General features: G+C 38.3%; 1 protein-coding gene across 1 annotated transcript in view; it reads left to right on the top strand.

The window, feature by feature from the left end:
- LOC135985194 (dynein axonemal heavy chain 5-like) overlaps positions 1 to 17,940 on the top strand; it is a 169,318-nt gene that overhangs the window by 90,027 nt on the left and 61,351 nt on the right. The window contains exons 53-60 of the mRNA XM_065628249.1: positions 7 to 336; positions 1,695 to 1,901; positions 1,989 to 2,231; positions 3,069 to 3,223; positions 5,401 to 6,065; positions 7,300 to 7,580; positions 7,949 to 8,164; positions 11,305 to 11,472. Of these exons, the coding sequence (XP_065484321.1) occupies positions 7 to 336; positions 1,695 to 1,901; positions 1,989 to 2,231; positions 3,069 to 3,223; positions 5,401 to 6,065; positions 7,300 to 7,580; positions 7,949 to 8,164; positions 11,305 to 11,472 (2,265 nt within the window). The remainder of the gene's footprint in view (positions 1 to 6; positions 337 to 1,694; positions 1,902 to 1,988; positions 2,232 to 3,068; positions 3,224 to 5,400; positions 6,066 to 7,299; positions 7,581 to 7,948; positions 8,165 to 11,304; positions 11,473 to 17,940) is intronic.

Raw genomic sequence — 17,940 nt, 5'->3', positions numbered from 1 at the left:
AACTAGATCACCAATGAGATTGTAAGACAGCTGATGGAACAGAAAGGTTTCTACAATTTGGAGAAGCCAGGAGAATTCACAAACGTGGTTGACATCCAGTTTGTAGCTGCTATGATTCACCCTGGGGGAGGCCGGAATGACATCCCACAGCGCCTGAAGCGCCAGTTCACCATCTACAACTGCACACTGCCTTCCAGTTCCTCCATTGACAAAATATTTCGAACAATAGCTGAAGGCTATTTCTGTGAACAACGAGGTTTCCCTGCAGAAGTATGTAAACTGGCTTTGGCATTAGTGTCTACAACTCGAAAGGTTTGGCAAACAACAAAAACAAAGGTAAAATTATGTCTGTTAAGAAGCCTTTGAAACACCTGTACCATGACAAAGCAACAAGATCCAGGTCTTTTGTACTGTCATGTGTGTTCATACTTCATATTGTGAAGCTGTAACCTGTATGTATAACTGCTGGGTGATGCCTCTGTTCAAAATTTGTTGCTTTCAGCACCTAGTTACCTGACTAAAAACATAATCATATGCAGTGCCTTCCATAGCTAATATAAGAATTCGATTACATAAGTATAATATAGCAAACTTAGCTGATAGGAAGATTTAGACATCTTCTGGTTGAGAAAATTTCAAGGGCATAAGGAACCATGAATTAACAATTAGATAGGAATCTTCTGTAAAGATTTTTGGAATTGCAAGATATTTTAAAGATCTGAATTAAAGTAAATAAGTCAAATTTGGTGGAGAGGTAATCAGTTCAAAACAAATGAAATCTGGTATTTAGTAAATTCTAAATATTTATGTCTTCCATTCCAAACAGATTGTAAATATATTTAACTGCAATTCCTTAGCAAATGTTGCTTTGAAATAGAAAACAAAATTTATGTGTAGAATGAAATTTGAAAAATTAAAAATACAGCATAGAAATGCGTGCCAAATTGTATCTTCTTATGAAGAAAGTGGAGGAGAGTGGTGGAAAGATAGGGGTAGGCAAGGATTTGATAAATGGTATTTTCTAGTCCAAAAAAGTTTGATCAGAATTTCCCAAACAACTCAACTCTGTAGATATAAACTTGGCTTACACAGAGAAATAGAGTTCTAGTGAAACTATTGACCAGTCAACTATTGACTAGTATATTCAACAGAAACAGTGCTTATTACTGCTAATTAACTGCCTATAGAGAAAATGTAGCTTTTGCTAAGTTTATATTTTTTTCATATCATCTTTTCTCATTTTCCTGCTTTCTTTTCTTTGCTTTTCCTCGTCTGCTCTCCCTTTTCCTAATGATTTCTTCCTCACATGCTTTTGGAAAGGACAAAAAAGAGTGACAGAGATAATCTGTAAGAAAGGGCGGCAGCAACACCACAGGTTAAGCAACGCTGACGTTTTCCCTGCAGCCTTTAATGCCATTGTTAACTAACCTGTTTGGCTGCCCTTCAGTCCATGTTCCTGGGACTTGAAAAATTCAAAGAAACTCAAGCGAAATCTACGTGAAATTAAAGAGTTGGTCGTTGCTACTGTTATTTCTTCATTTTTAGTGTTGGATCTTAAATGCCAAGCCTGTATTTCTGCTTTAATGCAATATTGATTTTGAAATTTGTGATAATCTCCATATTCATTTAGTACTAGATAGACAATAGTTTTATTTAGTAGTTATTTGAATATAGCTTATGACATTATTTTGTAGATGTTACCAACTCCAGCTAAATTTCATTACATCTTTAATTTACGAGACCTCAGTCGTATTTGGCAAGGAATACTTACAGTTACTTCTGAAGTCTGCCAGAGCATCAGTGTTTTGGTAGCCTTGTTCCAGCACGAATGCAGACGTGTTATTGCAGACAGGTTCATCAGCCAAAGTGATAAAGACTGGTTTGAAGATACGATGAAAAAGGTAGGCAAAAAGTGTTCTAGTATTTGACAGAGAAAGAGGTCAATTAAAAGTTTCATTACTAAAGCAGTCCTTAATATATTGTTGTAGATTGCTTCTGCAGAACATGGTCAAAAGTTATTTGAAGATAAGTCCACAGAATTATACTTTGTGGATTTCTTGCGTGATGTCCCAGAAGCTACTGGAGATGAACCTGATGATGCAGAGTTGAAGGCTCCTAAAATTTATGAGCCTATCCCATCTTTGGATTATTTGGCTGAAAGATTACAGATGTTCATGCAACAGTACAATGAAACCATCAGAGGATCAAAGATGGATTTAGTATTTTTCAAGGTATTAGTGTCTATAATTATATTAATACAGAAAGTACCGGGTCTTTTGCACTCACTGATACGTGGATCTCGAAACTTCCTATCAACTTATTTTGGAGATAGCTCAGAATGGCTAGCCCTATATCCAACAAGCCTTACAAATAAACTCTATAAAGCCATGCCGCTGTTTCTGAGCTGCCTTCTCTCCCACAAATTATTCAATTTATTTGCAGTTTCCAATCTTTTTTTTCTCCTGCCTTGCATAATGCAAAGCACAACTCATTTGTTTCTACAGTGCACATTATGAATATTGTCTTGCATCTCTGAAAGTTGCCTCCTTCTCAAAGGTCTCTTGATGCATGATACTTTCTTCAGCTTTAAACCGAGTGGCTTGGTAGATTTTTAGGGCTTTTAAGATTAATTCTTGCTCTAAGATAAATACAGCAATGGAATAAGAAATGTCTATACTATACTTGTATTTTAATTTTGGCAGCCTATTTAGAGAGCCTGTAAAGAGCTCAACTAAAAGGTTGGGGAATGGTGTTAATCCACATCCTTTCTATTTTTCCTTCTGTCCCCTAAGGGACATGCCCTCAGCTCTGCCAATTACAAAGTCTGCATACGACATTGCTTCATATGAGATTGGTACATGGGCATTTCTGTTGGGCTAGCCCTGCTGCCCACTGAAGTCAGTGGGAAATCTCTTGTTGATTTTGATGAGTACAGGACTGAGTCTTTGGCGTAGGGTCCAGAGAAGCCATCTAGCTGTTGAGAGGCAGTTGTTTGGTGATGTGCTTCGAGTTGAATATATTTTTAATTATTTTTACATCTTTTCATTCCCTTTTCTCTCAATACACAGGATGCAATCATCCATTTGATTAAAATATCACGGATTATTCGTACTCCACAAGGAAATGCATTGTTGGTGGGTGTGGGTGGATCTGGAAAACAGAGTCTGACCAGACTAGCGTCATATATTGCTGGATACGAGACATTTCAGATTACTTTAACAAGGTAACAGAATGCAGTGTACATAGACATTTGCTCCTTAATTTGCCAAAGAAACGAGGGTCTCACAATCAACTTCAGGAAATGTAAACCTGTCAAACGTTTTAGCCCTCATTGTAAACTATGTTTTCAAAGACACCTGAGCAAACGCACAGTCTATAGATGACAGTTCCTGCTGCCATTATACTGTTGACAAGAAATCTCTCTTTCCTGCAGCATTTGAGTCTGCAATGCACTCCTGTGAAATCCCACTAAAATACCATTTTGCACTAAAGATAACATGGAATAATCTGCTGGTGTATTCTGTATAGTAGGCAAATGCTAATGGCCAGGGGAAATAGTAACTTTTTCTATAGATGCTTATGTGCCCAGACTGTATTATTACAGCTGCTATCTATGACTCAATGTACTCAGTATCTATGACTCAATAGTACGTGGTGCTGAAATATAGTAATCTGTAGAAATTTGAAGTGACTTGAAGCAACTACTGCCTTCCATCTGTTTCTTTTTTGACATAGGGTTTACATGGGTAAGCGCTGAGTGCCAGCAGTATGTATTTCACTCTGCAAAGTGCTCAACACACTGGGAAATCTTAGAGAAACATATCTTGTCTTTGAACAATGTTACGAGGTTTCTGATGAAAGGAAAGAGAAAGAAAGGCATATCACAGCCTCTTCCTATAGCCCAGAAGCAGAAGGAACAGTGGAAACAAAAAAAAAAAAGAGGAAAGAAAAAAGTGTAAAGTCACAGAACATAGTCCCTAGACTCACAAGATTCATAGTGCATTGATAAGGCAAATAAATATTTCATTCACTTAGGAAACGTTCATTTACTGGAGCTAACGGGAGGTGGGCTAAAAGCAGGTCGCTGAAAGTGTGTATTTACAAAGTGGATAGTCATTTTCTGTAACTTGCCACAGGAGACTGTGGAGGATCACAGTATCAGCAGGTTCATAAATAAATACTGAGAGGACAAGATGGACATACCTTCTAATATTCCTAATAGAATGGCTATGAATATGGAGGGGGAAAGAAAGAAATAAGCAGTGAAGAATGGATGCTGGCTCATGTTTTCTCTCTAAGTAGCATTTCCCTTTGCTGGTGTTAAGAGTATTGAGCTAGATGGCCTGCTATTCTGATTTGGTATTAGTTAGTTGCACTTGATGATCTTAAAGGTCTTTTCCAGCCTAAATGATTCTGTGATTCCGACTCAGTAGAGAAATTCTTATGTTCTTATCGGAATACCACAAATCACTGTAATACCTGTAGCTGACACATGCAAATGAGTTAGATTGTTTTACAAGTTCTGCAGTGCTTGCACTAGGGATATTTATAGAGCAGTGGTAAGATGGAGCTGGAAGAAACAGAGTGTTGTTTTCAAATACTAAAGAATGGGATGTGTGTATTGCAAATATTTCTTATGACTTTGAAGATACTCTAGGAAATAAGAAACTGATTTCAAAGAAAAGAGGTTCTTAACTTCAGCTCTAATTGGCTGAGAACATGCGTGACAATATCTGCCATTTTATTAACCCCAATTGACTTAATTTGATATTGCATAATCTGAAATCTGTAGTTGAATCATCTGAATCTTACTTGTATGCACCAGCTGTAAGAGGTGTAGTTACAAAAACAGTCATGGTCTCTCTTTGCAGCAAAGTTAATCAGCCCAAGTGATAATGTTCGGACGTAGTTTCTGGGGCTTCATTTCAGTTAAACGAAACAACACAATAAAAACCTTAGTCTTGGTTATTCTTGCCTCTTAATGATTTCCTTTAACCTGCTCTCAAGGTCTTCAAAAGTTAATCCAAGTGCATTTACATAGTGGCTACAGATATCAGAACCTACCTGACAATTTAATCCATCTGCACTAACCTTCAGTCCTGTCCACAGTTTATGTCCGCAGACAGTAGGGAGGCAAAGCAGCATGCTTACCTTAGACAAAGTATTACTCTTACCGTCTTTTTTCCCAGCATGTTGTTCTGTTGATTTCACCTGCTTTCCTGTGATTTATGGTACTGATCATTCACTTTGGGACCATGCTTAAGAAAAAATCCCTGAAAAAATGAAACCGGGAAATATGATATTAATTATAATGTAGATTTTTTTTCTTGCCTTAAGGAAGCTAGATATTTCCTAAAATGATCTGTAATTTTTGTTTTCTTTAATCCTTTTCTATCCCAGAACATATGCCACCAATAACCTTTTGGATGATCTGAAAATCTTGTACCGCACCGCTGGGCAAAAAGGAAAGGGCATTGTCTTTATATTCACAGACAATGAAATCAGAGATGAATCATTTCTTGAGTACATGAACAATGTTTTGACTTCGGGTGAAGTCTCAAATCTGTTTGCACGAGATGAAATCGGTGAAATCACGCAAGACCTGATACCGGCAATGAAGAAGGAGTATCCAAGGCGTACTCCCACTGGTGAAAATCTTTATAATTACTTTCTTGCTCGAGTGCGTAATAACCTGCATGTCGTTCTTTGTTTTTCCCCTGTTGGGGAAAAATTCAGAACTCGTGCACTCAAATTTCCAGGTCTGATTTCAGGCTGTACCATGGACTGGTTCCAGCGCTGGCCTAAAGATGCTCTTGTAGCAGTTGCACGGCATTTTTTAGTTTCCTACCATATTGAGTGCACAGATGAAGTGAAACGGAGTGTTTTTAACACCATGGGAACATTTCAAGACATTGTGGCTGAAAAATGTGTTGAATACTTTGAACGATATAGGCGACGAACATTTGTGACTCCAAAATCTTACCTCTCCTTCATTGGAGGCTACAAAGCTATTTACAAAGAGAAGTTTTCCAGTGTTGGAAGTTTGTCTGAACGCATGAGAACAGGTACTGTAAAATCTGTTTGATTTTTGTTTGTTTGTTTTTAAAAAGGTGAGAAGAATCTGAGTAAAGGAATATAAAAGTATGGATTTAAATTGTGAGCTCACTTTCATTTGGAAGCAGTCTCATTACAAAATATGTGGAGGTTTTGTTTCAGTGAACTTTGTGAATGTTGCAGATTGCAGATGAGTTTTGAAAATAGTATTAGTTAGCAGTTAAAATACCTGAAACTCTTGCTTTGACATGTATGCATACCAAGGAACTCCTGAGATCCTAATTTTCACATTTACATGTGCTAAAAGTAAACCTAAGGGAAGGTAAGTAAACATTCAGATTGGGTCACTCTGAAGAATCTTTTAAAGAAACAGTTGTATGCCAAATGTAAAATTTCCAAAATCTTGCACTGCACAAGGTCATACACAGTAAATAATTAAACAGTTTCCCAACCTGGATGCTGTTTGGAGTTGTGTGTGAACTTAAATTGTTTCTTCTCCCACTGTTGCCAGTTGCAGAACTGAGTTATGTACATATATATCCATAGACAGAGGGTGGCTGGCTGCCTGGAAGGAACATAAGTGCACTTTTTTGAGGGTTAGAAAGATTTACATGATGCATTTACATTTAGATGCATGCATATATATATATAAGGATTTTTATACTTACAGCTTTTGTAGGTGATTTTTCGCATAGTTTGATAAAAAAGTTGGAGCATTGCATTGCTCAGGAATCTTTAGTTTCTTTTACCCCTGTCTCATCTGGACATTCACATCATGTTGAATTTAGAAGCTCAGCCTAGTCTCCTTGTGTTTTAGCTTGCATTGCTTAGGATGCCAGGTTCCTCCTCTTTGTTTTCTACATAGAGTACAGTGTGGTACTTCTTGTGGATTTCTGAAATTACACACATAATTCTTAAGAGTGCCATTCACAATACTAATGCTTTTCAATATGTTAGTTTAATATTTAATGTCTCTCATATATAAGAATATAAACAAGTGATCAAGTGACAGACTCTGAAGACCCTTACCCATTCAAAAAAAAAGAAAAAAAACAAAAAAAAGAAAAAGCTTTAAATAGCAGATGGATATTACCTCTGCTTAATTTTGGTGTTCAACAAATGGGATCACTCACTGAAGTTCCTAAACATGAATCTGAACAACTTATTTTAAGTATCCAGATTGCTTTACTGAGGTTTCTCTTGCAATAGGTCTTTCTAGTGCTAAAATGGATTTGTCCAACACAGGTCTTGCAAAACTGATGGAAGCTGAGGTTTCAGTAAGCCGGCTCTCCAAAGAGTTGGTGACAAAAGAGAAAGATTTGGCTGTAGCTTCCAAAAAAGCTGATGAAGTTTTATTGGAAGTAACTATGAAAGCCCAAGCTGCTGAAAAGGTGAAAATGCAGGTGCAAAAGGTAAAAGACAAGGCTCAGGCCATTGTGGATGACATTGCCATTGATAAAGCAGCAGCAGAAAAGAAGCTTGAAGCTGCAAGACCTGCATTGGAAGAAGCCAAGGCAGCCCTGCAGGTCAGAATCAAAGATATTCTGAACGTGTATGTAGTTAATGATTGGGGTTTGTAATAATATAGCTTATGATTCTGATTTGCTAAAAAAAAAAAATATTGACGGGCTTAGCACTGACCTTTTGATCCTTGTAGAAAAAACCTGAAAATTGAGACAGCAGAGAGGTAAGATGGGCAGTACCTCCTCTACTGTAAGGTAATAAAGCTGTCATTGAGTGTTAACTACCTTTAAGGACTTCCTGCTGTATCGCTTCTGAGTGGCCTGCAAAACTGCAGCAATTGCATTACATATACAGTCCTCCCAAAATCTTCTTTCTCTACCATCAAGTGATTGCTTAAATAAATATATTATTTTTGTTTTGAATTTTTCAGACAATAAAACCTTCTGACATTGCAACTGTTCGCAAACTGGGTAAACCTCCTCACTTGATAATGCGAATTATGGATTGCGTATTACTTTTATTCCAAAGAAAAGTAGACTCAGTAACACCTGATCAAGAACGCCCATGTGTGAAGCCATCATGGACTGAGGCTCTGAAGCTAATGAATAATTCAGGATTTCTTAGCATGTTGCTTACATTCCAGAAGGTGAGGATAGTGGCACTATTACTCCTGTAATGGTCTTTAGAGATCATTTGAAAGGGTCCTTCAAAGGCAGCTTGAAACAGATGAGGTTTTGTGTACCTATAGTTGTAGATACCTTTGTGAGTGTGTTCCTCTCTATTTTCATGGTTCATTATTTCAGTAATCTTCCTCCTGGGCCAAGCACTTTTACTGGCACGCACAAGTATCCCAAGCACTAGGTCAGATCTTGAGAAGCTTTAGTGTTATCTTTATTCAGGCAGTTCCTGCTTCTCGGAAGGAATTTGTCTTAAAAGGACTCAGTGTTGATTTTTCAAATGGCTCACCATCTCCGGTGCTACCAGGCGTTTTTGCATATAAAGCACTCTGGAACTCCACCTCCAGAATTGTTTGGTTGAGAGCTAGGAGGAAATACAGAAGAAAATGAGCATCCTGTTGGAAAAGTACTGAGATATTCAGGAAATTTCGGGGTTCTTTCACTAGAAAAGTAGGGAAAAGCAGAATGAACTGAGAACCTTAGTATTGACTGTAAGAAAAATAAAAGCAAACACAGGTTTTTACTTCTGTCAGGGCAGAAACTTATCCCATTTACAGTGAGATTCACTGGACTGTGAGACAAGGGAAATTGCTCTGCAGGGAAGAGAAGGAATATGTCACAGGCAGCTAGACCAGAAAAAGAGCTACGCTGGACTATGGAATGACAGAATAAGGCCCAGCTTAAAAATCCAGAAAACCAAGCAGTTTTTGGCAAAACCTAGGCTTTCTGCAATGTTGCAGAAGGTACTCTTTGATTTGTTCACTGATTTTTTAATCTGCTTCAGTGCGCATTTTACTGATGCCTTTTTTAAGCTACCAGAGTGTTTTTGTTGTGCAACCGAGGCTTGAAACCATGATTCTCACTATCCCCAGGAGCCCTTTCTCCCAGTGAGCCTTATTGACTAGGCACCATGTGGAAAGTTGTGTTGCTTCTGTAGACAGTCTCTTCCTGGGGCTGTCAATCTGGTCACTTTTCCAAGTGCTATCTTCACTAAACAGAAAAAGGAAATGAGTTTAAAGATAATGAGGACTAATTATGCACCCCTTACTCAAGCTTCTCTCTAATGAGGCTTCCAGTTTTGGCACTCATTAATAGTGTATGTTTTCCTGCTGGTAGTTTGCAGCACATTTAACTTTACTCAGAGGAGTCAGAACAACTTCTATGGGACTGAATTCTTGAAGGAAGCGATACTGATAAATGTGGTGAAGAACACCAGACCACTTCTATCCAAAATGAGGTACTTCGCTTGCTGTCCCCCTGCCTCATTTCTTGTTTCTAAGATCAAGTATATATGAGAAGAAAGCTCATTGTGTCTGGAGTTCTGAGCAGACTACACTGCTTACTCATTTGTGAGACTTTTGTTCTTTCCTAATTTTTTTAGGCAAGGAAGAGTAGTGGATGAAATAGTCCCTTGGGTTTAAAATTCATTACTTAGAAGGAAAAGCATGACATTTTTCAAGCTCTTGAACAGAAATTTAGGCCACTGCTGATTGGTCTTTGTTTCACCTTTGCTAGCTTGCTAGCTCGTAATTTTGAGTAGGAGAATGAAAAAGTCAAAACGTTTGTCCAGCACTACTTTACATTTTAGCCAATGCTCATAAAATCACTGTCTGATTTTAGGAATAATATAATTAATGTCTTTGTTATTATAGTAGCTAGGGATCAAACAAATACAAGACAGTCCTTTCTGCTATGCAGAAAGGCAGGAAAAGGATATATTGGTTGACAGTATGAAGGGAGGATGATTTTTAGATGCCTTAAAAGAAAGGCATTAATACATTGCAGAAAAAAATGAAGATTCTTAATGCCTCTATTGTTAAGCAACCATTGTTACCCTCTATAAGCTCTTCTACACTCTACATTGCTTAAGGAGATGAATTCAATTTTCTTCTGACACTTACGTAATTATAGATTAACCACCATCATCAAAGATCTGGCTGTTCATGTTCTCAAAAAATTTTGAAGTGGAGAAATCTTAGATTGGTATAATGAAATGCACAGCTGAGATAAACCACTTTTATGGTTAAGGAAAAGGCTCAACTCCAGCGAAGTGAAGTCAGCGCCTTGCAGTTTCACCATTTTCCTTCCTAAAGCTGCATGTTTGACTCCTTAGCTGTGTTCACGCTGGTGCCTGTCTAATGCCATGGTGAGCTTGTTCAAGGAACTAAACTAGAAGAAAACTAATCGCTAGTTTGGTGTCATATTAGCTTCCAAACTAGTTCACTGAGCATTATTGATGGTATTAAACACTTCCATGTATTCCAGGGACTGGAATCCCTATATTCAGGTGAAAGCCATGAGCACCAGACTTCCTAATAATGTTTGATTTTCTGAAACAGTAAATCTCTGTTCTTTTTTCCTTCACGGTCTAGTCTTTCTTTACAGTAGTCTATTAACTAAAACGTACTACTATCACATTAACTTCTTCAGACTGAGGAGGAAAATTAGCCTGGGGTTTCCACATCCTGCAAACATGACCTATAAAAGAATGCCAATTTAACCATGATCTCATTGTCCAGGCACACTTTAAAAAAATGCAAAGAGAACCGCACCACTTTGTGTACAGAACTTCAATGTACAGGCTTGTATGAGGCACACTATGAGAACACGTATTCAAGGAGCAATTGGACAATGTCTTCAGACACCTGGTGTGAATTTTGGGGTTGTCCTGTGCAGGGACAGGAGTTGGACTTGACGATCCTTGTGGGTCCCTTCCAACTCAGGACATTCTATGATTCTATTAAAGATGGGGCAAGAACATCTAGTTGAGGAGGAGAGGAAAGAAGGTACAGTGCTGTAGCAGCAATAACTTAGATCCGCTTAAGTTGTCATGGAGCTACGAGTACATGTCTGTAAATCTTATGGGCCAAACAGGGATATTAAACACAAACTCAAGTCAATCTGTTGCAATGGAAGTAGGAGCTATTTTCACTTGAGTTCACAAAAAACAACTACTTTTCTGTCCTTTATGGGAGTGAAAGACAACATTGTTTTCTTCATTTCTTCTGTAAGAGGTGATAGCACCATGCTTTTAAAAAGAAAAATGTTTCTGCGAAGCAGACTTTATTCTAAAATCCATTTAATTTTTTTTTTTCTTTCCATTGACTAGGACTCAATTACAGGAGAAACTGTGGAGCTTTTAGAGCCTTATTTGGATATGGAGGATTATAATCTTGAGACTGCTAAAAAAGTGTGTGGAAATGTAGCAGGTCTTTGCTCATGGACACAAGCAATGGCTTACTTCTATGGTATTAATAAAGAAGTTCTTCCTCTTAAGGTATTTCATATTACTCATTTTATCCTTCCGAGTGATTACTACAGTTGAGTCGAAAAAAATGTTGTGCTCTTTTGGCTGAAAAAGATCACGAGCTATAAGAAGTTCTTGTTTCTTCACATCCAGTTGTGAAGTCAGGCACACAGAGGTTAAATGTGTCCTGGCAATTCTTTCCCTTCCACAGCTACCCTGTGGTGCAGGCGTGACTTGTGTGAACACAGTCAGTGTTCACTGGGAGCTTTAGTACACAGGTTCTTTATAGAGCCTGGATATCTGCAAGTGGAAGATACCGGCATTATCTCTGGTCTCAGACTTGGTGCCAGGCAGTGTGGTTTCGAGAAAACTTCTCAGTCCTGCTGGCCTGTGAAGGAGCATACTCAGTGTGATCTGAGTACAATCGGGGAGAGGAGACACCGTTCTTGGCACAGAAGTATTCTTTAATTTAATTTAGCTGGAATTCAGCTCTCTAAGAAAACTTCAGATTGTCAAACTGCTACATGAGTGTATATATAATAAAGTAAGTAGTCGCCTGGCATAGGATTCTGTTGTAACATTGAACTGTAGTAGAAAGGGATCAGGTACCTTTGTCTTCATTCCTACAGATAGTTTTATTGTCTTGGAAATGTTTCATTTATGAGCATATCGAAAAAAATTGGTTTTGAATATTTTTATAGTGATTTATAATCATTGCTTCTACCGGGGATTTTATGGCTCTTTTCTGAGGAAATACATTCAATCGGTTATGGTTCCACTGTACTTATGTTCAGTCTCCTATTGTATAAGCCACTGTATCAATGGTATATTCAAAACTCATGGCATGTTCATTCAGTCTATCTAGATGGGTCTGATTCAAATTCGTTAAAAGTGTGATATTTTTTATTCCAGTAACTGATAGAGAAGACTATATTTCTGTGATATATAAGCAGCAATTCCCTTTTCAAAGAATGGGATGTTCACTAATGAAAATAAAATTTGAAATGTGGCTATTCAGAGCTATAAAAGAGAGCAAGACATTGGGGAAAGAGTGGCTTTATATGCAGATGCAACTCTGAAAGCTGCAAAAGTACTCTTACAGTTTTTATTTTAATATACATGACTTAAGATTACATATAAATTTAACTTTGTATTCAAGTATTTACATTCTTGTCACACTGTAGCTGATAAAAGACTGAGCGTGCATTTCTTGGCAAAGTGATGCCCATTGTCAGGTATAGCAACAGTCACAAATATTTTAAAACTGAAGATGACAGAGGGAGGAAGTGTTTAAAGTATGCAGGAGGTATTGCAGGGAGCAATGGAGTGATGCTAAGAAAATAATTGAAAATAAATGTACAATTAAACATAAAGTTCTAGCACACGCTAAATCATCCAGTGCTAAAAGCAGGTTTACTGAATGAATTAATCAAGCTGCTTTATCCTAACTGCTGTTCTAGGAGATAAACCCCCTTCAACACCTGCAAAATCCATCCAATATATTTTTAAATTGCATTTTAACTGAGACTCAGTGCCTCATTTATCTTAAATGTGACAGCTTGTGAAAACTAATTAATAGTGGCTTATATTTTAGTAAATATAGTCTGCAAGAATTATCTCACTCTTAGAAATGGATACCTACATTCTTTAGATATGTGGCCTGCAGCCTAAGGGTCATTAGTTAGAATCAGACACAGAAAGTATGAGCAAATGTTGCCTGCAAATAAAACGCTGTGTAGCTGCTTATCATACAGTGCTCACCAGGTGTGTGCGACTTGCCAATGAATCTTCAGCATGACTGTCACCTGTTCCTCTCTAGATTGTTACCTAGTAAACAAGCCTGCTGGATTAACCTGATAATTCTGAAACATTGTCTGCTATTTATCCATCAATTGAAGAATATAACAACAGAATAAAGAAGCCTGGGCTTTTGCTGTGATTCTGTTAGCCTCCAATTAAAATACTGTGTATAGGGGTATGAATTTCCTTAGAGATGTCTCCAGTGATTTTAGTTAAGTTCTCCTTAGGCTGTTATGATGATCAAGGGAAGTTTGTCTACAGTTCATAAATTCTGTTTGATATTGAGAATTCTACCCATCAAACTCGGTTTTAGATGTGAGACTTTATTGCCTTTTCTGCTTTCACTTGTCTCCACACTGAACTAAAAACCACAGCAGGCAATACTAGGAAATTTTGCACCTGAGGAAGAGGTAACAGCCAAGGAGTGTCAAAATGTGATGGTCGTTCATTTAAATAAGTCTGTCCTTGTCAAGGTGGTGCCCACTGGGCAGGAAAACAAGTGCTCAAGTTTGAATTCAAGGCCCACAATAACTGTGGAAGGAAAACGTATACTTTGGTGGGGGGTGAAGGGGAGAATTAGATCACCTAGCAGAACAGATCAAAGTCAGGACATGTAACTGAATGGAAAATGGAGAATCTTTCAGTAGCTAGTAAAGGCTTTGAAAAGCAGATAAGATGTATGATCTCTGTGCCTTGCAAAGGTAGTTTTTAATCTCAAAGAATGGTCAGTAATAGCAAAAAGAAAATTGAGGCCAAGATTTTATTAATGTCACTCTACATGGATCTGTTTGCATGTGTATATGTGTATAATTTTTTTGTATTGATAAAGTGAAAACATTGGTTTTGGAATGACAGCAAAACCTGTGCATGTGCTTGCCTCTCTTATAATGTTTCCTTAAATAATGATGAATCCAAACTTATAATGATATTGAATCATAGAATCATTTAGGTTGGAAAGGACCTTTAAGATTATCAAGTCCAACTGGTAACCTAACACTGCCAAGTTCACCCCTAAACCATGTCTCTAAGAGCCACATCTACACATTTTTTAAACACCGTCAGGGATGGTGACTCGACCACTTCCCTGAGCAGCCTGTTCCAATCCTCAATAACCCTTTCAGTGAAGAAATGTTTCCCAATATCCAATCTAGCCCTCCCCTGGTCACCCAGCACATCCACAGCAGCTCATGAGCAGAGGGAGAGTGTCCAAGTGCAAGAAGCCTTTGGGCCTGGTCCAGCAGTAATGAGTGGTCAATGGACTGTAAGAACAGTGAACTTGGAAAGCTAAAATTCCTGAAACAAGCAAGATGCTGGGAAGGCTCCGAATCTTCCCTACCTGTGGTGAACTATAACGTTTCAGCTGCTTTTTTTCTTACGGGTTCTCCTGCTTCTAGTAACATGTCCTGAATTTCCTCAGTAACAGCTGCTCTTCCAAGTGACCTGGGGTTGGGCCGGGCATTCCGCTCCAGAGCAGAGACAGCATTAAATGGTGTGAGTTTTTTTAAATGGAGAAGGCATTTTTATTTAAATGCCACCTTAGATCAGGGCCAGATATACTGGGGTCTTTGCAAAACTGACTTTCCAATGAATCTACAAGAAAACAATGGTTTTGTCAATACTAATAAATTCAACACTTCTGGGGAATTTTTCTAGATGCTGGAAAGTGGATATCTGCAGTGTTGAAATGTTAGAATGATCCCTATTGAGAATTTGGTCTTGGCTAATCAGTATTTTCTTAGCAATCTTTGGGTACCTTTCAGGAACTAGCTTGGTCCAAAGGCTGGTTCCATAAGGCTGTTTGCCTGCAGCCAGACTGTTTTAGAGGCTGGGAGAGCTTAATGTGAGCTGGTTTATGCCAGTTAACCTCAGTGCCAGAGAAAGGTCCTGTTTAATTTAATAGTATAGCTGTGGACTGTAATTACATGTTTATTTCTCCTGGCTTTATGTGGAATGCAAAAAGGTTAAAAGGGGCAGGATTGTCTCACCACCTGCTATGAAGTCCGCTCTCAGGGCCTCTTGGAAGAAGGCAAAACGGCTGCTTAACAATTTAGTCTGTGGCCCTTGTTGGCACGGGTGCTGTTTCCACACTTGGCCCACACAGACAGACACAGCAGAGGACAGGTAGAGGCACTGGCTGGAGCAGATGTCGGGAAGATCGTCTGTGTGGTTCCCCAATGGCAAGAAGAGGCTGAAGCTGCTTCTGTCACACCAGCCTAGGCCCGTTCTAGCCTAGCTCCCCTCTCCAGGAGCACAGATGAGAGTGTGGATCTCATGTCTCAAACCCTCATGATTCGTTCATATAGAATACATTTATTCTGGCTTTCATGCTGTATCAACTGAAACAGGTTGTTAGTCCTTGCTTTGCTGTGTGACTCAAAGGGATGAAATGAAGCGTGTGAAGCTTGTTCACATGGCAATGCCACTAAAATTAGAAGGGCCACAGTGGTTCTTTATGGTTGGGAGATACATTTCCTTCTACCTGTAACTGGCTGGAACTCTTTATCTGAGGCTGCTTGAGACTGTAATAGCCTTCTTGTCCAGAAGATTCTCCTTGGCAGCAGAGCTTTCCTCCTGCTCTCATGGCAAAGGTCTATTTGGGAAGCTGCCAACCAACCTGCCAGTGATGTCAATACGAAAGCTGTGTTTGTACCCATGTAATTTTGAAAAATGGAGTTGGAAAGACAAGGATGATTTCACAGGGTAATCTGAAACAAGTAGTCTTTCTGCCTTTGGGAGTCACATAGATGGTCACCCTGGTATGTTAGCAGTTATTCTTGTGCGACCAACCATTATTCAGCTCAGATGATTAAGCAGCATATGAATCAAACTAATACCAAAAGGTATTACTACTTTGCAATGATTACCCTAAAATTGACTGAAAACCTTGGTAGAATTGTCTGTAAAATAATTTCTGTTACAAGTCATCTTCTCTCCATGAGGTCTTGTATAAATAATTTTTTTTTTCATGTTGGAATACAATGTGGTTTTTTTTTGTACTCATCTGAAATATTTTCTCATTGCCCCTATCATCTTCAAAGCTGGTAGCTTTATAACAGCTTTTAAGAACTGAGAAGTCTGTTTTATCAGTCTTTTGCACCTTTCTAGGTAGCATATTGCTTTGTGGAGGTCTTTTTTTCATATTTACAAAGCATCATTGGCCTATGTGTTGGGAATTCATATGGCCATTCTTTCCCATTGAGGTTCACATCCTGCTGTGATAAATGTCAAGGTGAAATATGAATCAGCACGCCAGGTGTAAGTTCAGTGTTGTTCCAGCTGTTCCGCCTAGGCTGTTCTTCCCAACTCTCCAAGGTTCTTGTTCCCTGTGTAAGCTCACTATTTGTCAGCTGGAGGTGAAATAGTATGTCATAACTTTGTTTTACTCCCAATTTTAGCCTTCATGGAGTTTAAGGCTAAGAGGATGTTCTGCATCAGGGATGGAGGTGTGGGGGTGAGGTAGGAGAGAGAGGGTTTGTGCAGGGCTCTTTCCAGATCTCAGTTAAGAAAGACCTGACAACAGATGGCCTAATAAGGCAACTGGTTTAATAAGACAGAATAATAAATGGAGTTTATAATAGCTTGAATGACCAAAAGGATGAGTTTTCTCTCCATGGAGAGGATCTGCCCTGCATAGCATGCCATGGGGAAAATCTATCCAGGCTCTGTCTGATGCTGCGTGAATGTGAGGTGCCCGGCATCCACAGGGATGGAAGATTTACTCACTGTCTGTCCTCCTCTTCGTATTATAGATCTTTTTAAAGCAGCTAATTAATCCATTTCTTGTTGGTCCTTTCTTATTAAGTTCCAGAAAGAGCCCTGCACTGTTTCTCTCTGTCCTACCTCAACCCTCCCCACCTCCCCTCCAGTGCAGGACACAGTAACACTACATCACCTAGTCAAACTGCCTTTACTGTTTAAACTTTTCCTGATAGTCCAAGATTCACTAAAAAATAACAGTAGTGGTTCTGAAATCTGCTTAGCTGGGTCTTAACAAGATGCACTGATTTAACAATGTTTATCTCCAGGAGATGCTGTTTAATGTGCTCTTTGATGAACAGTGGAGTAAAAATATTTCAGGATTCTCATAGATGGAAATTTTATGAGCAGCCATTTTACTGGCTTATCTCCATTGTAAAATATTTGTTTATCTCTAGGATCTGCCAACAGACACAGTGCTACAGTAAACAACTTTTTTGCTGACAGTGCTATTCTCTAGATGTGTAACACTTAAAGCACCACTACTTTGTTGTTTACTACATATATGCTTCTCTAATTCCCTGCTCACAGACCTGTCTTTTGAAATACACCAGACTTCATGCTGAATTCTTTATCATACCTAGATCTCAAAATATGATCTTGGCTACTCTCTTTTGTTTTTCTTTTCCTTTTTTTCTCTTTGTCCTGTGCAAAGCAAGAAGAATTAGCTGATTTTAGCATATTTTGATAAGAATTAAATCTATATTTTTAGTCAATATCTAATGTAAAAACCTAACATATGTTGGGGGTAATATAGTACATATATTGTTCACTAAATGTCATTCCAGAGATTTCTCATACTTTCACTCTTCTAATGTAAGGTAATGTGAGTGTAAAGTTTCATATTGTAATAAAACATTTTTAACAGATTCTTGGTTTCCATCTTTGTAACTCTTACAGCAGAAAAAAATAAGATACATGATATTTAAACAAATATTCAGA

This window comes from Caloenas nicobarica, chromosome 2 (assembly GCF_036013445.1).
Source record: "Caloenas nicobarica isolate bCalNic1 chromosome 2, bCalNic1.hap1, whole genome shotgun sequence".
Classification (NCBI taxonomy): Eukaryota; Metazoa; Chordata; class Aves; order Columbiformes; family Columbidae; genus Caloenas; species Caloenas nicobarica.
The sequence above is the reverse complement of the archived record's forward strand: the minus strand, read 5'-3'. Positions and strand labels throughout refer to the sequence as shown.